At 33.3% G+C, this 17,668-nt stretch overlaps 8 protein-coding genes across 8 annotated transcripts; 3 read left to right on the top strand and 5 right to left on the bottom strand.

Moving 5' to 3' along the window:
- Positions 1 to 4,426: 4,426 nt before the first annotated feature.
- Positions 4,427 to 5,872, bottom strand: SRM1 (Ran guanyl-nucleotide exchange factor; the record flags this gene model as incomplete). The annotated part of the gene is made up of 1 exon (XM_041550174.1): positions 4,427 to 5,872. The coding sequence occupies one exon, from the start codon at positions 5,870 to 5,872 to the stop codon at positions 4,427 to 4,429; it is 1,446 nt and encodes a 481-aa protein (XP_041406108.1).
- A 305-nt stretch (positions 5,873 to 6,177) lies between these two features.
- USE1 (SNAP receptor USE1) lies at positions 6,178 to 6,912 on the bottom strand (the record flags this gene model as incomplete). Its single annotated transcript, XM_041550173.1, has 1 exon — positions 6,178 to 6,912. The coding sequence occupies one exon, from the start codon at positions 6,910 to 6,912 to the stop codon at positions 6,178 to 6,180; it is 735 nt and encodes a 244-aa protein (XP_041406107.1).
- A 912-nt stretch (positions 6,913 to 7,824) lies between these two features.
- Positions 7,825 to 11,124, top strand: KABA2_04S02266 (uncharacterized protein; the record flags this gene model as incomplete). Its single annotated transcript, XM_041550172.1, has 1 exon — positions 7,825 to 11,124. The coding sequence occupies one exon, from the start codon at positions 7,825 to 7,827 to the stop codon at positions 11,122 to 11,124; it is 3,300 nt and encodes a 1,099-aa protein (XP_041406106.1).
- A 193-nt stretch (positions 11,125 to 11,317) lies between these two features.
- Positions 11,318 to 12,322, bottom strand: SEH1 (Seh1p; the record flags this gene model as incomplete). Its single annotated transcript, XM_041550171.1, has 1 exon — positions 11,318 to 12,322. The coding sequence occupies one exon, from the start codon at positions 12,320 to 12,322 to the stop codon at positions 11,318 to 11,320; it is 1,005 nt and encodes a 334-aa protein (XP_041406105.1).
- Positions 12,323 to 12,665: 343 nt separating this feature from the next.
- Positions 12,666 to 13,391, bottom strand: YGK1 (5'-deoxynucleotidase; the record flags this gene model as incomplete). The annotated part of the gene is made up of 1 exon (XM_041550170.1): positions 12,666 to 13,391. The coding sequence occupies one exon, from the start codon at positions 13,389 to 13,391 to the stop codon at positions 12,666 to 12,668; it is 726 nt and encodes a 241-aa protein (XP_041406104.1).
- Positions 13,392 to 13,588: 197 nt separating this feature from the next.
- On the bottom strand, positions 13,589 to 14,029 carry MLC1 (Mlc1p; the record flags this gene model as incomplete). The annotated part of the gene is made up of 1 exon (XM_041550169.1): positions 13,589 to 14,029. One exon carries the CDS (start codon positions 14,027 to 14,029, stop codon positions 13,589 to 13,591), a length of 441 nt encoding a protein of 146 aa, XP_041406103.1.
- Positions 14,030 to 14,771: 742 nt separating this feature from the next.
- Positions 14,772 to 16,736, top strand: KABA2_04S02178 (Rmd9p; the record flags this gene model as incomplete). The annotated part of the gene is made up of 1 exon (XM_041550168.1): positions 14,772 to 16,736. One exon carries the CDS (start codon positions 14,772 to 14,774, stop codon positions 16,734 to 16,736), a length of 1,965 nt encoding a protein of 654 aa, XP_041406102.1.
- A 395-nt stretch (positions 16,737 to 17,131) lies between these two features.
- On the top strand, positions 17,132 to 17,470 carry KABA2_04S02156 (uncharacterized protein; the record flags this gene model as incomplete). The annotated part of the gene is made up of 1 exon (XM_041550167.1): positions 17,132 to 17,470. One exon carries the CDS (start codon positions 17,132 to 17,134, stop codon positions 17,468 to 17,470), a length of 339 nt encoding a protein of 112 aa, XP_041406101.1.
- Positions 17,471 to 17,668: the final 198 nt, after the last annotated feature.

Genomic DNA, 17,668 nt, shown 5'->3' with positions numbered 1-17,668 from the left:
ATAAATGTGCTCCAAAAAAGGAAAGAAAGAGATGCCTTCCTTATTTTCTCATCAACTAAGAATATTTTATTGACTACAGAAAGAAAGTAGAAGAGCGAGAGATAGCATTAAAACTCCTTCACTCCTCATGTTTGAAAATGATGATGATGATGTATGAGTTCTATTCTATAAGGTTAATATGCAATGTCTGTATTAGTTTAAAAAACTGTCTTTCTCTCTCCCTCCCTTTTTTTTCGAAATATTTTAAAGCGATCTACCCATCCCATTCCATTTTCATTCATCTATCCATCAATATTTTTCTCTAGTCCAATTTGGTTGCACATCATAACATCTTTGAACACAGGTACTTGATAGTTGAAATGGCTGTAGAAGAAGTGCAAAGTAGTATTAACGACGAATGTACAAAGTTACAGAAGTAGAATAAAAAATGGATTATCCGGAATTTACGAAATTAGCTGAAATTATCTGAATATTTTGCGATTATTCTTAGTAACAATAAATGAAAAGAGCCTGATGACACTATTCCGGTCACAGAAAGCACAGAAGCAAACAAAAGAATAAAAAGGGTTGATGAAACGTTTCTGACACGGATAATAAGTCTAAGCTGCGATGATTTGTTTGTTCCCCCGATGGGAAATGAAGGATTAGACAAGCAAATAACAGTAATATTGGAAGAAAGTATAACAATACCGTCATATTAAAGTTTTCAAATTTATAGTTGTCGGTCATTGAGGGATTGGTTAAACACAAAGAGTAGCCTGCACAGAGTCGGGCAGAAGGGGGGGGAGAGTGAGGGATTGCTCACTCGCTCACCAAGGAGATTATTAAATTGATTCTCCCCGCGGATGCTTTTTTGTCACTCGCCGCCCCTCAAAAGAAAATGGCCGCACTGGAAATATATGTTGTGTACGCTACTAATGTTTTCTAGAAATTAGGTAAAACGATCGACACTCATTTATATTTATTGTTTGATTACGCTACAGAATGACACAGAAGAAGCGTAAGCGAGACCGAAATTCCCCATGGCAAGTCTGTCAAAGTATCGAGGGCAAAAAAGACAAACACATGCACCCACGTAGTATGCACTTTTTTGGGTTATTGTTTTGTCTGACAGCAGAGAAATGTACGTATTATCGGAAAATATAATCTATTATTGATGATGAAATTAACAACGATTTCATTTTATCACTACCTATGTTTGTTACTGTAATGTTGTAAATTTGACTCTTACTCTTGGAATTCTATTTTATTATTGACTGCATTTTTCTTCTTGGCTAAAAAATATTTGTAATTTTTTGAAAAAGGTTCCACGGCTCGCCCGCTCTATATTTCTCTCTATTTCCAATGAATGACCCGCATTAAGCATAAACAAATTAAAAACCCCATGGAACCAAAAGGAAACCTTCCCCCTCCCCCCCAAACAGCATTCCTTATGTTTGTATTTTTTTAATACCTGGTGCGGAGTAAACATACCATGTGTGTGTGACTAGTCATGCTATATATTTACTAGAAGACCGGTTCCTGTTCTCTCTTTTTTTTGGAGGAAGAGGGAGAGTAGAATGTGAGAGAAATTACCGTAGTGGAGCAGTTTATCTGTAATATACATTCCAGGTGATATCATATTATAGTTTATTTGTTAGTTGTGAATTTTCCATTTTTTGTTTTCTGGAAAGAGAACCTGCAGAACAAGAAAACGTTGCATGCATTGCAGCTTGCTATTTTGACAGCTTACTCAATTGTGTTTGTTTTAAAAAGTAACGACGTGGCGTTGTGAGAAGGAATCCCGCTAAAAAGAAATTAGTTTATTTGATTGAGGTCATCAGTATTTTTTTTTTGAAGCTGTGCTATCTGGATGAGTGGCATTTTCGGGTTTAGGAAGGCTTGGCTTTCTTTATTTAATGACAATAGATATGTATTAGTTAATTGTTTGAGGGTTACCCAATACATACAGATTATACTATAAGCAGGTAGGGAGAAAATAATACCTTAATCGTTTGTTAGTTTTAAAATTTATTACAAATTTCCATTTACATAAGTCAGTTAAATTATTGTATAATATAGAATGTTTATGTTATATTGCATAATAAATGTCGTTGAACTTGCATTATTCAGTTATGTAGTATATTCTTCTATTCGTTAGCTGTTGTAGGAATATCAACATGTGCATTTTTTTAATGAAGATTAGTATATATGAAATAGGTACCAGTTTATCATGCAGAGGGAAAATAATGAAATTTTATTTTTAATGTAGGTGGTACTGTAACCAAATAATGAATAGTTTTAATAAAATACGTTTCGAGAAGCTTTGAGAAGATAGAATTTATCTAATGATTAGCTGCACAGTAAGTACTGTACCACACGGTAGGAAACCTCCCTAAAGACAAATCATAATATATATTTTATTATATAAAATTTTATGACAGTTATATTTAGGTTGATCCCTATGCACCAAAAAGGGTATAGAGAAACCGTTTACGGATGAACCACATATCTTTCTCTGTCTCTTCTCTCTTAATATCAATAAATACCATCGCGTAGGTCATGTCTGCTGCCCTACTTGGCTTTTTTTCTCTACTAATAGAATCCGCGGGCGTCACCATCCCACGTGGGAGCATCGTTTGCCTCTTGTTGCATCTGTTTCTGAGAAAGTGTTCGAAAATAGAAAAAAAAGTTCCGTGGCAGTAAGGCTGACATATTAACAATCGTAACTACTCTGCAAAAACACGCTCTCTGCGTAATATTTACTAGTAATACACATACTTTCTCTAACGTTCAAGTCATTTTTTTTGACTGACTAATGCTAATCGGTTCTCGATTTGTGTTACCGGAACAACGGGTGTTGTTTGGTCATTTTTTTTGTTTTTTTCTCGGGAACGTAAGCAGCGATATATGACTGCTTCTGTCTGGCCAAGTTACTAAAATTTTTCTCTTTCGTTTTTCGTCGTACGTATTGATTTGATAATCTTTAGGTACTGTCCGTTCTCGTAGATCGTTCGAAGGGTTAAGTATAATATTTTTTTCTTTGACTTGCGTTATCTGCTCTTTCGATAACTAAGAAATTGTCATAGAAAGGGGTGTTTCATTTTGTACAAGAATTGATGACATACCCTACTTTTAGGGGAGACGAAGGGGGAAGTAGCTGATGTAAAGTATTTACAGCATAAAGAGACATTTAGTTCGTGAATAAAAATAAGGCAAAAGGGTTTTTAAAGGGTGTTTACAGACAAAACCATACTATAATTACAACGTATATAGTTCAAATTAACCACTCAAAAAATTAAAAAAAGAATTAAATGATGGTTTTACTGAAATAAGATATGTATAGTTGGAATTATAACCAGTATGATGTTATTATTTTTTGTTTCGTATACTTTATTGGGACTTATTCACATAGGAAAAACAGGAAGATGAAAAATAAATACATAAATATATTTGCCTGATAGTTTCATATTTGACCATCCTTCTTTCCATGTTATCCTCTTCTTAATGTTGTTACATCGAGGAAATATTTATTTTAATAGAGACGAGTCATCTGCGTACTACATTTTTTGTGAGACTAAAAAATATTACTGAGCAAAAGTGAACTATTTATGTTATAATATGGTATACATTTCCCTGCGGTATTTCTTAGTATAAATTATTATTGCCGTTATACCGGCACATTCTTTTCACGTTTCTGTTATTGGTGCCTATTTGACGATCCTTTTTATTTATTTTTGTCTTATTAAGTAATTTGTATTTGTTCGAATATTCTTATGCTGTGGGATATGCGCTTTTTTTGTTTTTTTATTTACGCTGTCGTTGATTATATTATCCGAAGTGATCACGGGAAATTGAAGAAAAACATGTAGAAAGCGTTAAGAAAAAAAGTTTAATGGATCGATACCATTGATGTAATATTAAAGTTTTAATATTAACCTTTTTTGTTTGTCTTTGTTACAATAGATTGAATGATCTACAGTTTTATATCTTACTTCTTGTTATAGCCGACAAGTTTCATTAATTTTAATATAGCTCTTTTATTTATTCTGTACATAGTTAAAGAATTGGGCATCGAAACTGTCATCGTTGTCTTTTTGTTTTCTCTCGAACACTATAATTCAATGCTGTCGCTATTCTCTCTATATTACAATTTACTCCTCACACCGTCATACTTATTATTACCAAATTTGTAGTCCATGTCCTAGAAAGGATATACTATATAGCACGTACATAATCGTACTCCCTTTTTGTTTGTTTGTTTGTTTTTATTTCATATAATATTTACCTACACAATGTTTTTACACATACTTACAGTATGTTGTGTTATCTTATGAGATTTTAGCATTACTATGATTAATATTCATCGTTTTCCTTTAGAATTACAATCCTAATCTCCGAGGACTTATGTATACATATCTATATAGTATTTCTCTAAGTACTCTTTTTACTCCTCATCACCCATCTCTTTGGAACGTTTTTCATTTTCCACGGAACTTAATGGTACCCCACCACTAACACTGAATTGACCACCACAACCGACAAAGACAATTCTATGGTCCTTGGTGGCAGTATTCTTAATTCTTGTTGGTATTTCAATATCCTCATCATTTGGACCTAATCCGACTGCATAAGTTTCACCAAATCCCCAACTATAAGCAATACCATTTTGTGAAATAGCAACACTATGATGAGACCCAGCAGAAATACCCTTAAATAGCGGAACGTTCTCTAACTTGGTAAAAATTGGAACAGATCTTGCTTTATCATGCTCATCCTTATAAGTGGACTCAGGTAAGTTGTCACGTGCAATACCAACTTCACACATATCTAAACGACCACAACTGAATAAAGATCCGTCTTCTAAAAGAAGCAAACTGTGATGTTCACCAGCACTAATGGATCTAATCTTTTGAGAACCTTGACCAACACCTGGTGGTAAGATAACTGTAGTTGGCTTGGTGACAAGAGAACCATCTTCAACAGTGGTAGAAGTACCACATTGACCGAATTGGTTTAACCCCCAACTGACTAATTTGCCCTTGTCGGTTAGTGCAAAACAATGATTTTCACCACTTGCAATGTACTTGACGTGTCTTAAACCAAATGGTCTTGGATCTAAAGTTTTCAAACGGAATCGGTCCATGATTTTACGACCCAATTGGTTTTGTTGACCATTACCCCATGCGAATACAACACCTTCCTCATCAAGGAAAAGAATATGATCTTTACCACTAGCTAATTGAACAATGTTAAACTTTGAGAAACTTGGTACTTTCCATGGTGTGGCTTGTACTTTAATTTGGTCTTGGTAGAAACCTAAGATACCTTCGTTACAACGGAATGTACCCCATGCAAATACGTCACCATTATCTAACAAGGCACAACTCAAATTATCTAAAGCTGCCAACTGGACCACTTTGGCACCTTCAGGGAAAACACTCATATCAATCTTGTTTGGTGTAGACTCCAATTCATTCAAATCACCATCGTCATCATCACTGGAATCTTCGCCATCCATATCTTTCAATTTTTCCTTGGCACCACTGGTATCTCTGCCTAGAGCACCAACATCATTACAACCCCATGACCAGATCGTGTTGTTTGCGTCCAATGCAATGGTATGCATACCACCTACAGCAAAAGAGACAATCTTAACGTCATCTCTAGATAAGAAGGGATTCAATCTTGGTCTCTTAACTTCCTTGTTTTTGGATAATGGACCTAAACCTAGTTCACACATAGAACCGGTACCCCAGCAAAAAATGTCGAGAGGTTCTGCACTAATATATCTAGCAGAATAATCTTTTTGTTCGTTGATAATATGAGCGGCATGGGTCTTGGAGACCTTCTTAGTTGTGCCCTCTGCACCTGTATGTGTTCTTTTACTCATTGTGAAATAGTATATTTTTAACACGCTTTGCTATATATATATATCTTTATATTTTGTTTAGAACAAAGCAAACGTTATTAAATCTGGTATATACCTATATATGCATACATCACAGATCAAACCCATATGTATTCATCGTTTATATAAACAAATAGCACCACGATGCCTTCATTTTCCTCGAAATTCTTAGTTGAAGATTTGATCTGATATTTTTCGCTTTACCAAAAATTTTCACCCGGACAAAAAAATTATCAATATAATATAACGGAACTCATCTTATATAATAATATTGACCTACTCTGTTACTATAATGCTGGGAACAGTTTGATGATTACGAAGGTCAGGATTAGACCAATGAACATGAATAGGAATGTAGTTATGTAGAACATGTAACCAAGCTTCTTCTTGTCATATTTAGTCAACTTACCTGTGACATCTAAGAGACCTCTCGATGCCACTTGAATCCCAATCTCCGCCGCTCCCAGAACCTTTTCATCCTCATCAAGAGCATTTTGGAACGCAACTGCCCCTTCCTTTAAGTTACGAACAAGTTTACTCATATTATCAACTAGTTCATTTTGCATATTATCTTGATCCTCAATTTGTTTATCCACAGACTTCGCAATCCCGTTTTCATCTAAATCCACTCTATTCTGTCTATTACCTAAAAGTCTTTCTCTTAATTCCTGTACACTGTCATCATTTCCATCAGTACCGGTACTTTTTACCGACTCATTTCTGGCAGAATTTATCGTTTCTAAGCCCGTTTGTTCTTTATCAAAATCTATACTGTAACGTCTCGTCCGTAGTTTCATTTCTTTTTCTTTATATTCCTGACGTAAGAGATTCAGAGAATCATATTGTGCTCTCTCTATATCAAATTCCAATTGTCCATATTTTGTCTGGTATGTTGTTACCTTTTCTGTGTTTGTAATATCGTCGATATTTAGCGATCTTTCCCTTACCTTGGATAGGTTTACAGCTGCTTTGGTGGAAAGTAAGTATCTCAAAAATGGAGTTTCAATCTTTGTCTCATCCATATTAAGTAAATATGTATATATGTGTATTGATTTTGTTGTTATTAGTGTCTAATCTAATAACGCTCTTCAACATAAATTATCTCAACGTAATTCTTATCCATCATCACTCAATCCATTAACCGTTCATGATGCAATATTATTGAATTTATCTTTGGTAGGCTGCCATATATTTCTCAACGCGTAATCCCTTTTGTAACGGGACAACCGCGCCCAATTGAGATGGAATGCGACTGAAAAATTTTGTTTGTTTCTTAGACAGTATTATCAGCAATATATATATATATATATTGATATTTATTACTGATATAATAAATAGATACTACAATCGATACCTCTTCATTACTAGGATTCAAGCGAATTAAAGTACCCTATTTCATATATGTAGTAATTGATCTGTAGCGTTGTGAAGGTCAATGTTCTTAGTGTTGATTATTTATGAGCTGAATGTCTCACTACAAGAATTTTAAGTAAGATAATCTAGTTTTATTCCTATATAAGTAGTTCAATGTCTATCTTTGTAATGCTCTTATCAATCCATTGTTAGAATGTTTCCTATTTTTTGTGAATGGTTTCTCTCTAGAATGCAAAAAAAAAGTTGCAATACATTTACGCACATCATGAAACATCACTTAGCGGTTCGATCCCAGTGGAAGAAACGCCAAAACCAAAGAAAGTGAAATAACAAACTACTTAAAATTTTAAAATAATTCAGAAGACATACTTTTTTAACGGACATATACCCAATAATTATTACACACAAACACAGAAGCAGTAATCACATTATCATTTATCATTGAATATTCATATATTCGATTTGTTTGTTGATATCCTTTTGCGAAATATTGTGTGTTTACCTATCAGCTATTATTTGTTGAACTGCTTGACGAGAACTGATACGATTTACAAGCAATAATGGTACAAATGGCAGAACCAATCGCTGAATATACTGAAAGGTTGAAACCTTACAGTGAAAACGTTTCCACATTGTCTGTAGAAGAACGGAAATTGAAATATTTAGTGAATAATCTAAATGAGGATCAAAAATTGGAATCGAAACAGAAAGATATAAACAATACTGAAAAGAGATTGAAAGAACTGTTATCTATTAGTCCTCTGTTCAGACACTTTATCGAAAATAAAGCCAATGAAGATCCTACTTTTAAGTCAATTTTGGATGATTTGGATAAAAAGAGTAATGTTGTGAGTACTACAAGAAAGAGAAAGACAGAAAGAGAAGAAGATGCAGAATTATTAATGGAAGAAGAACACGAAGAAAACGATGAGGACAATATCGAATTTGAATTTAGAGAATCTCCAGGTTATGTTGATGGCCAACTAAGACCATATCAAATCCAGGGTCTAAATTGGCTGATTTCTTTACATAATAATGGTCTTTCAGGTATCTTGGCAGATGAGATGGGTCTTGGTAAGACTTTACAAACTATATCCTTCCTAGGTTACTTGCGTTATATTAAAAACGTTAGTGGTCCATTTCTAGTCATTGCTCCTAAGTCTACTTTAAATAATTGGTTGAGAGAAATTAATAAATGGACTCCAGAAGTTAATGCTATTGTCCTTCAAGGTGACAAAGAGGAAAGAGCACATTTGATTAAAGACAAGATTATGGAATGTGATTTTGATGTAGTAATTGCATCATACGAAATTATTATAAGAGAGAAAGCTACATTCAGAAAATTTGATTGGGAATATCTTATCATCGACGAGGCTCATAGAATTAAAAATGAAGAATCTATGTTATCACAAGTCCTAAGAGAATTCAGATCAAGAAATAGACTGCTAATCACAGGTACACCTCTACAAAACAATCTACACGAATTGTGGGCATTGCTAAATTTCTTATTACCTGATATCTTTTCTAGTTCACAGGATTTTGATAGTTGGTTTTCTTCTGAATCAACATCTGATGATAATCAAGACACAATTGTGAGACAATTGCATACAGTATTGAAACCTTTCTTATTACGTCGTATTAAGAATGATGTCGAAACGTCATTATTACCAAAACAAGAATTGAATGTTTACGTCGGTATGTCTTCTATGCAAAAGAAATGGTATAGACAAATTCTAGAGAAAGATATAGATGCAGTAAATGGTACAAATGCTACTGAATCCAAGACAAGATTATTAAATATCGTTATGCAATTGAGAAAGTGTTGTAATCATCCTTATTTATTCGATGGGGCGGAACCTGGTCCTCCATATACTACAGATGAGCACCTGATTTACAATTCTGCAAAATTGAAAGTCTTAGATAGACTATTGAAAAAATTAAAGGCACAAGGATCTAGAGTGTTGATCTTCAGTCAAATGTCCCGTTTGTTAGATATTCTGGAGGATTATTGTTTCTTCAGAGAATATAAATATTGTAGAATCGATGGTTCCACTGATCATGAAGATAGAATTAAGGCTATTGATGATTATAATGCGCCAGACTCTGATAAATTCCTTTTCTTACTAACGACTCGTGCCGGTGGTTTAGGTATCAATTTAACATCCGCAGACACAGTTGTCCTATTTGATTCAGACTGGAATCCACAAGCCGATTTACAAGCCATGGACAGAGCTCATCGTATTGGTCAAAAGAAACAAGTAAGGGTATTTAGATTTGTTACTAATAACTCCGTAGAGGAGAAGATTATCGAAAGAGCAACTCAAAAGTTGAGATTAGATAAATTAGTTATCCAACAAAATAGAACAGCCTCTAATAAGAAGAAAGAAGGTAAGAATGACTCTAAGGATGCATTATTATCTATGATCCAACATGGTGCTGCTGATGTGTTTACTAGTAATAGTAATACCCCGAACGTAAGTGGTACACCCGAACCAAATGCAGAATCAAATATATCTGATAATAAATCAAATGTAGACCCTGATCCAGAGGTCGATTTAGATGCTATTTTATCATTATCTGAAAACAAAACACAATCATTGAATAAGAAGTACGATTCTCTTGGGTTAGATGATTTACAAAAAGTCAACCAAGAATCAGCGTATGAATGGGATGGTCAAAATTTCAAGAAGCAAAATGTCGAGAAACAAGTTATTGATCCACTATGGCTTATTACCAACACATCTAGAAAGCGTGAACGTAAAGAAAACTATTCTGTTGATAATTACTATAAGGATATACTTTATACAAAGAAAGTTGTAACTCCGTTACAACCAAGAATGCCTAAACCACATGTGTTTAGTACTCATCAAATGCAACGTCCGGAATTGAAAGATCTATACGAAAGAGAAAGAATGTACATTGCAAAAAGGACTAAATATGTTCCAACTATTGATGATATTAAGGTGCTAGATAATGAAGACTTGTCAATTGATGAACAAAAATTAAAACTGAAAGAATTGAAGAAAATTATAGCTGCTGCAGAGCCTCTAACAGAAGAAGAAGAAATGCAAAAGGCAGAATGGGAGAAAGAAGGATTCAGTAACTGGAATAAGATCGATTTCAGAAAATTTATATCCTTATCGGGTAAGTACGGAAGGAATTCCATACAGGCTATTGCTATGGAAATGGAAGGTAATAAAACATTCGAAGAAGTACAAGCATATGCCAAAGCATTTTGGATTAATTATAAAAGCATTGAGGGATACGAGAAATTAATTAAGAATATCGAAGAAGATGAAGCAAAACTGAGACATCTTAAATACCAAGAAAAATTATTACAACGTAAACTGACTGAATGCACTAATCCATTCTTTGATTTTAAATTAAAATATCCCCCTTCTACTAACAATAAAAGAGTTTTTTCAGAGGAGGAAGATAGATTCTTATTAATAACATTATCGAAATATGGTCTGCAAAGAAATGATATATATGAAGTCATTAGAGATGAAATTCGTGATTGTCCGATGTTTGAATTTAATTTCTTCTTTTCAAGTAGAACACCGCTGGAGATTAGTAGAAGAATATATACCCTCTTACAATGTTTGGAAAAGGAAGCTAATCAACCCGTTAAAGATGAAATGAAGTCTATCAATAAGAAAAAGAGTGAAACAATCTCTAAAACGAACAAATCGAATGGTATAGAAACCACACGCGTTAGTATTGAGGATATTAAAGAGGAGATAGTTGAAAATGATGACAACGAAAAGAAGAGATCAATGGATAATAGAGTTGATGCAACCAAAAAGGATGAATATACGAAGGAAGAGAGTGATCCAAAGAAGCCGAAAATCGAGGCTTGATCATGTACATTACATAAACTCTAGAAAAATTAACTAGGCCTTTTAAAGCTTAATCAATAATAAAACGATGAATTAACGTTTAGACGACGTTCTTGGTATATAAATCTACAGAAAAATATACTATAAAAGTAATTTACAATGCCAAATTATTTGAAAATATGTTACATTTAGATAAAATATATAAACTACCATTTCACTGTTGTGCATTAATAACCGACATACATTTAAACTCATTAGAATATGTCGATTTCCATAAACGGACTTTACCATCTTCCCCTGCACTACTTAAAATTGTGCCTGTTAAATTCCAAGAGACAGACCATACCTCAGATTTGTGATCATCATGTTCACTTAATAATTCAATTTCTAAAGTTGGTTCTAAATTTTCTTTATCTGGTGTACCATCAACTAATAGATTATCACTTGACTCAGATATAGATTCTCCGTTTCCTAATCTTTCGGTCAATTTGTAAATACGAACTTTCCCATCTTTGCAACCAGTGGCAATCAATTGATACCATCTACCAATAGATGGAGCCCAACTTATACTTCTTACTAGACCCTTATGTCCTAATAATTTTCCTATGATTTGGAATTTATTATCCTTCCCCCTTTGATATATAAGAGCTTGATCTAGAACACATACAGCCAATTTTTCTGTAGAGAATCTCGAAGGACACCACGATAAACAGAAATCTGATTGTAAATTGTTAGCTGGTGGGGTCTGTAAAGTTTTAATTTCGATAGTTAAAGTCCACGATCTTAAATCAGAAGGTTCCAAAGCGTCGTATATTCTTAAAATACCATCGTTACCGATACATGCCAATCTCAAACCTAAATGGGAAGGAGCAAACTTGACATCGTAAAGAGAACCATTAGAATCATTTAAGGTACATAATTTATTCCAACGACGACCCGAATTTTCATTCTGATCAGGATTTTCTTCCCATATTTTTACTGTCTTGTCGTATGAGGCAGATGCAATGATACGTCCATATTCCGGACTAGCCCAATCAATCGATACAATACTACTATTGTGAGCTTTCCATGAGTCACTTATTTCCCACTTAGTAGTTTCTTTATCTAATTTGAAGACCTTAATGTGTTGATCTGATGAACATGTTGCAACGAATCTTCCGTAAAAATCGTAAGCAACGTCGTGTATCAAATCTTCGTGTCCACTGTCAAAGGGTCTCATATTAAAGGAAAAGAGGTGTTGAGGCAATTATATATTGAACGAACTAAGTATAATATACTATTAGCTTACTTGATTGATCAATTACCGTATCTTTTTATGTGTGTTTACTATGCTTCTTTCATCTCTTCATTTTTTTACAATGAAGACTATCTGTGTTATTTTGTTATTTTCTTTTTTTCACTACTTTCTGCCATAATAGATGATAAAGATATTTCAAAAACTATATTGTCCATCATATGAATAGAAAGAAGCCTTGTAAGAAGTACAGTGAATTGAATATTGCAAATAAAATTACGTTAATATATATATACCTATACATTGATATATTTTTGTTCAGAAAGATTCAAATTTTTAAACTCTCAAAATATTGTTTTCTCTCTTGCATTAAATCTTTAGCCCATTGAGAAACTTCATCGGTGGTAATCTCATTAAGACAACCGTAAAATTGAGATAAATCTTTCTTTCCCTTGTATATTTTTTCGTATTCGAAACATTGTACCAACATTTCAAATTTATCTAGATCCTTTACATATTTAGCCTCAATAGTGGTTTGATCTTCATACTCATGCCATGCTGCCAATATATCCTGGGCTGCAATTGGATTATATGGTTTAATAAGTTCATTGCACAGATACTCTATTGTCGATAATTCTCTTAAATGTTTTTCGTTCTTATCAATCTTTACATCGAATGGAGTTATATCACCTACTATGGACTCTGCCATATCGTGAGCCAGAGAAATTTTCATACAACGTGCAGGACTAATTTCATTACTTCTTAGAATCCAAGACATTATACTCATTCTATACATATGATCGGATATAGATTCAGGATTCTCGATCCCGTTGTTGATCCATCCTGTACGTCTTTGTAATTTCAACTTGTGAATGATATCGAATAATGCTAAGGTATAATTAGGTGATTTCCTATCAATGAGATCCTTAATCTCCTGATGTACATGTTCCTTGGGGTTCCAGGCAGTCATAGTGGTTGAATATATACGTGTAATGTGGCTTGTGATGAGCTGTTTAGTAACATTGTAACTTGCTGAAATGATTTTATTTTTCATTATACATTACTTTTCTTTATATAAGCGTTAATTATCCCAATGAAAAATTCGTTAAGCATAGAAATAAAAATAGAGAGAGAAATAGTTGAAATAGTTCCTTATTTTAATATAAAGTTTAATCTATTTAGATGTGTCTGTGTGGGTATGATAATATACATTCCGAACTATGTACTATTTATTATTTATTTTTTTATAACTTATTGTCTTAATATATCCTCCATAAATTTCTTGTAATCGATTCCACCATCAGAATCAATCTCTACACCTTTCAATAACTCGTCGACTTCTTCATCAGATAGTTTTTCACCTAACCCAGTCAACATGTATCTAATATCACCGACAGTGACCTTCCCAGTGTTTTCTTTATCAAACACTTGGAATGCTTTAATGAAATCGTCAACTTTAGCAGTAGTAGTAGCATCTAACAACTGCTGGTTAGACTCGATCAATGAAGAGATATCTTCCAGAGATAAGGCGTCCTGGGAGGCTCCACTGAGTATCTCTTCGACCTGTGCATTTGTAGGGTTGTAACCAATGGCTCTCAAGTAATCACCGAATTGAGGCTTTGTAATGGAACCTTGACCTTTCTTATCAAATAGAGTGAAGATATCTTTGTTATTCTTAGCAATTGAAGACATGGTGGATAATATATTGTGTTCCTGACAAGGTCAACTGAACTAACCTAAGCGTGGAATCTTTGCCTATTTACTGAACGTATTACTCCTTCTGGTTAACTTATAATTATAGATCAATGTATATTTTCTATTTTCATCTCAGTAAAATGTAAACAAACCAAAGAAATGAAATCAGAAACTGAAAGCACAGATTCCCCTCCCTGCTCGTCAGTAGTGATATACAATGGGGCTGCCAATATCATGTTGTACGACATACTCATGTTTCAAAATACGTAAGTAAATATCCCGATACCATTAGAAGTACCGATATATTGCTGAAGATATCGTCGAGGTAGCGGGATTAAATTTCAAGAACTAATAGCCTGATAACTGACAATGTTGTTAGAATGTGCGTACTACTACTACTACTATCCAACCAGTTAATATTCAGCCGTAATCACCGGGTAAGTTTTTGCTGAATTTTAACTGGTTGGAAATTTCGCTGTGTTACTCAAACCGAGAGACAGAACCCGTTCAATCAGAGCGACAGGAAGAAAATAAAGGCTCACATCCACACCATAACAGCAGTTTCTCGAATACTCTTTTCTTATATATACATACTAGAGACATGAAAGTTTGCAGTTGGTTATCAGCTGTAGCATATTGAATATAAGAAGATAGTAAAGAACTAATACGTGTTTGTCTAATATATAAGAAGCATTTCCAGATTAGAGAAGACACCCAGTTACAAGCTAAATATATCAAAATGTTTTTAAGAATTAGTAGAAACTCATCGCAATTAGGGTACAATGGGAAAAAATCATTGAAGTTATTGAGTTCTGCATCAAAGGGGTTTGTTGCTGATAATAATGACACTACTGAGAAGTTGCAGTCTTCTTTCACTTATAAAAGGTTCAATTCTACTACTTCAACAGATGGTATTAAACCTACCACTATTTCTAAAAATGATGATCTAGATAAATTAAATTCTTTACAAACTAAAAACAATAATAATAAGAAGAACTATAACAACACACAGCTATATAATAGGAAAAATAATGGTAACAATAAAAATAGACGTAACTCTATCACCCATTCAGATGAGGTTCAAACATCTTCTCCATGGTATAACCAAATATGTGCATTTGATGATTGTGTATTGCAATCATTATCATTTTCTAGAGACCTGCCAAGACAAAATAAATCTAATGGTACTGGTAGTGAATCTTTAATGTTTTGGGATTCGTTAGCTAGAGCGATGTCCCTATATAATGAATTAATAGAATGTCCGGATTTGAATGCATACAGGGTGTGTACATTAATTAATCTTTTGCATAATGGTCTTAGAATTAATAGAGGTCAACTGATGAGACTAAATAAAAAACCTGATTTTGATTCAAAATCATTTAATATGGAAATCTCTAAAAATATTACTCTGTATTTAAGAGAAATTTCTAATAATATTTTGGATGGTAAAGTAAAATGTAATGAATATGGTGCTATGCATCTATTGACCTCATTCAAAGAATTGAATAAAATCGATGAAGCTGTAAATGTTTGGAAACAAGCAATGAAGAAACCTGAATTGGTTGATTTCTTCATTCATCCAAAAGTTGTCGGTGTGATGTTGCCTCTTCTAATGGACACACAAACATTTACATTTGAACAATGTAAACAACTTTATGAATCAAGTAAACAAAGAATCGATTATCAACATCCAAACCTAAGTTCAGGATTTATCATAACATGTTTATTGGCTAAAGAAAATTTATTGGCATTGGAAACTTATTCTAAATTTTGTGACCATTGTAGAACCGATCATTTCAATTATTTAGCAGAAGCTCATTTGGCATTTATTGGTCAATGTAAAGATATTGATATTGCATATTCTTTCTTTGAAAGAGCCATTAATTCTGATATGCCATACAGAGTAAATTTAAACGTTTCCCAAGTGAATAGTCTATTGGGTAATACATGGACTGAACTACAAGATTTTGAAAGAGTTAATAAGACTTGGTTAACAGCATTGAAATTTTATAAAACCAATGCGGCTTACAAGAATCGTAAGATCATAGGGATATTATCATCTTTGAATAATGTTTATTTCGAAATTTTTTTCCAAAAATATCAAGATGATCCTATAGAAGGTTTTAAACAATTGCAAAACTCTGTCAATTCATATATAGAGATTAATGGTACTCTTGATGAACCTTTCTTAAACATTATCCTTACTCAGTCTGCAACTTGGAAGAACCTAGATATCATTAATTCATTACTGAAAAATTTTGAATTACACAGTGTACCACAAACAATAATTACTAAAAGAATTACTTTGAAAAACTTAGGTTCAATTGATGATATTACCCCAAATGATATTATTAACAAGTGGAACGAGTTGATAACAAAGGGGGATCAAATGGGTCAAACCTATATTGCAAATGCGGATTGGGCAGCTCTAAGAGATGCCACTTTGGGATGGGCTCAAAAACATACCGGAGTTCCTGAAGCTGAAATTAGAGTTGAGTTGTATTACAAACTTCTAAAACTTTACAAGGTATATTGTCGTGACGCACGTCAAATAAATAGAATAACTGTTGGTGTAAGTGCTCAACTACCAATGGCTCAAAAATTCCAAGAAGAAAACAATATTAATACAATTAATACAGATGATATTCCATTCCTTGAAAACTTACATAGTTTAGAGATCAATGACTCTCTGACTGGAAATTAAATCTGAACATAGAAGGGGTAAGAATACAAATAAATTATTATTCATAACTCATGTAAATATATATCAATAATATTATATAATAGCACTGTTAAAATTCATTCTTCCGTTTTTTGTTTTAGATTTGATGACTTGAGAGCATATTATGTATGTGTAGGTAGATGTTAAGTCTTTTTTTTTCGCTTTGGTAATACTATATAGAAATTAGGAGCTTGATGAAAAGAAGTTCAATATAATTGCATCTGCCCTCTCTAGCCCCGTACAAAATGGGTTTCTAATTGGAATCGATTGATTGGAATCAATTGTTGTATCGTCATCAGATATTCTATAAACTGGATACTGATAACACAATTTTGCTTTATACTTTTACAAAAAATAGATTAAAAAATTGGATAATAATGGGGTTATGTGGTAGTAAGACTGAGACCGTATCGACAACTACTAATACGACAAGTAAGAAGCCTCAACTTTCTCAAAGGGCCAATAAAACAAAAAATGCAGGAAAGAGCAAAAAAATAGCTACTGAGTCAAAGGCTAAGACCATTGGTAAGCCAGGTGTTAAATTATCAGATGAACATGGCACAGAAAGTCAGAATATATCACCTGCAGAGGCAGCTCGACTTGCTGCTGAGAAAAGACAAAAGAAACAGAATGATTCTTTGACTCAAGGAGAGCTTGGGAAGAAATTGGCAAAAGAGAGGGCAAAAACTTACAGTTCCTATAGAAAAGACGAATAGAGGTTATTATATTATTTTTAATAACAGTACGACCTTAAACACTTCAAAGTTAGCAACAAGGCAAATATTAGTGTGTGTGTATATTTGAAACATATTATGCATCACTTTACTGTAAATTCTGATGTGTAATTTAAAAGATTGGTGAGGGCTACCTGGTCATATAAAAAAATTGGGGCAAACCTTCAATAAACATTCCTA

This window comes from Maudiozyma barnettii (assembly GCF_903064755.1).
Source record: "Maudiozyma barnettii strain CLIB 1767 genome assembly, contig: KABA2_04, whole genome shotgun sequence".
In the NCBI taxonomy this organism is placed as follows: domain Eukaryota; kingdom Fungi; phylum Ascomycota; class Saccharomycetes; order Saccharomycetales; family Saccharomycetaceae; genus Maudiozyma; species Maudiozyma barnettii.
The sequence above is the reverse complement of the archived record's forward strand: the minus strand, read 5'-3'. Positions and strand labels throughout refer to the sequence as shown.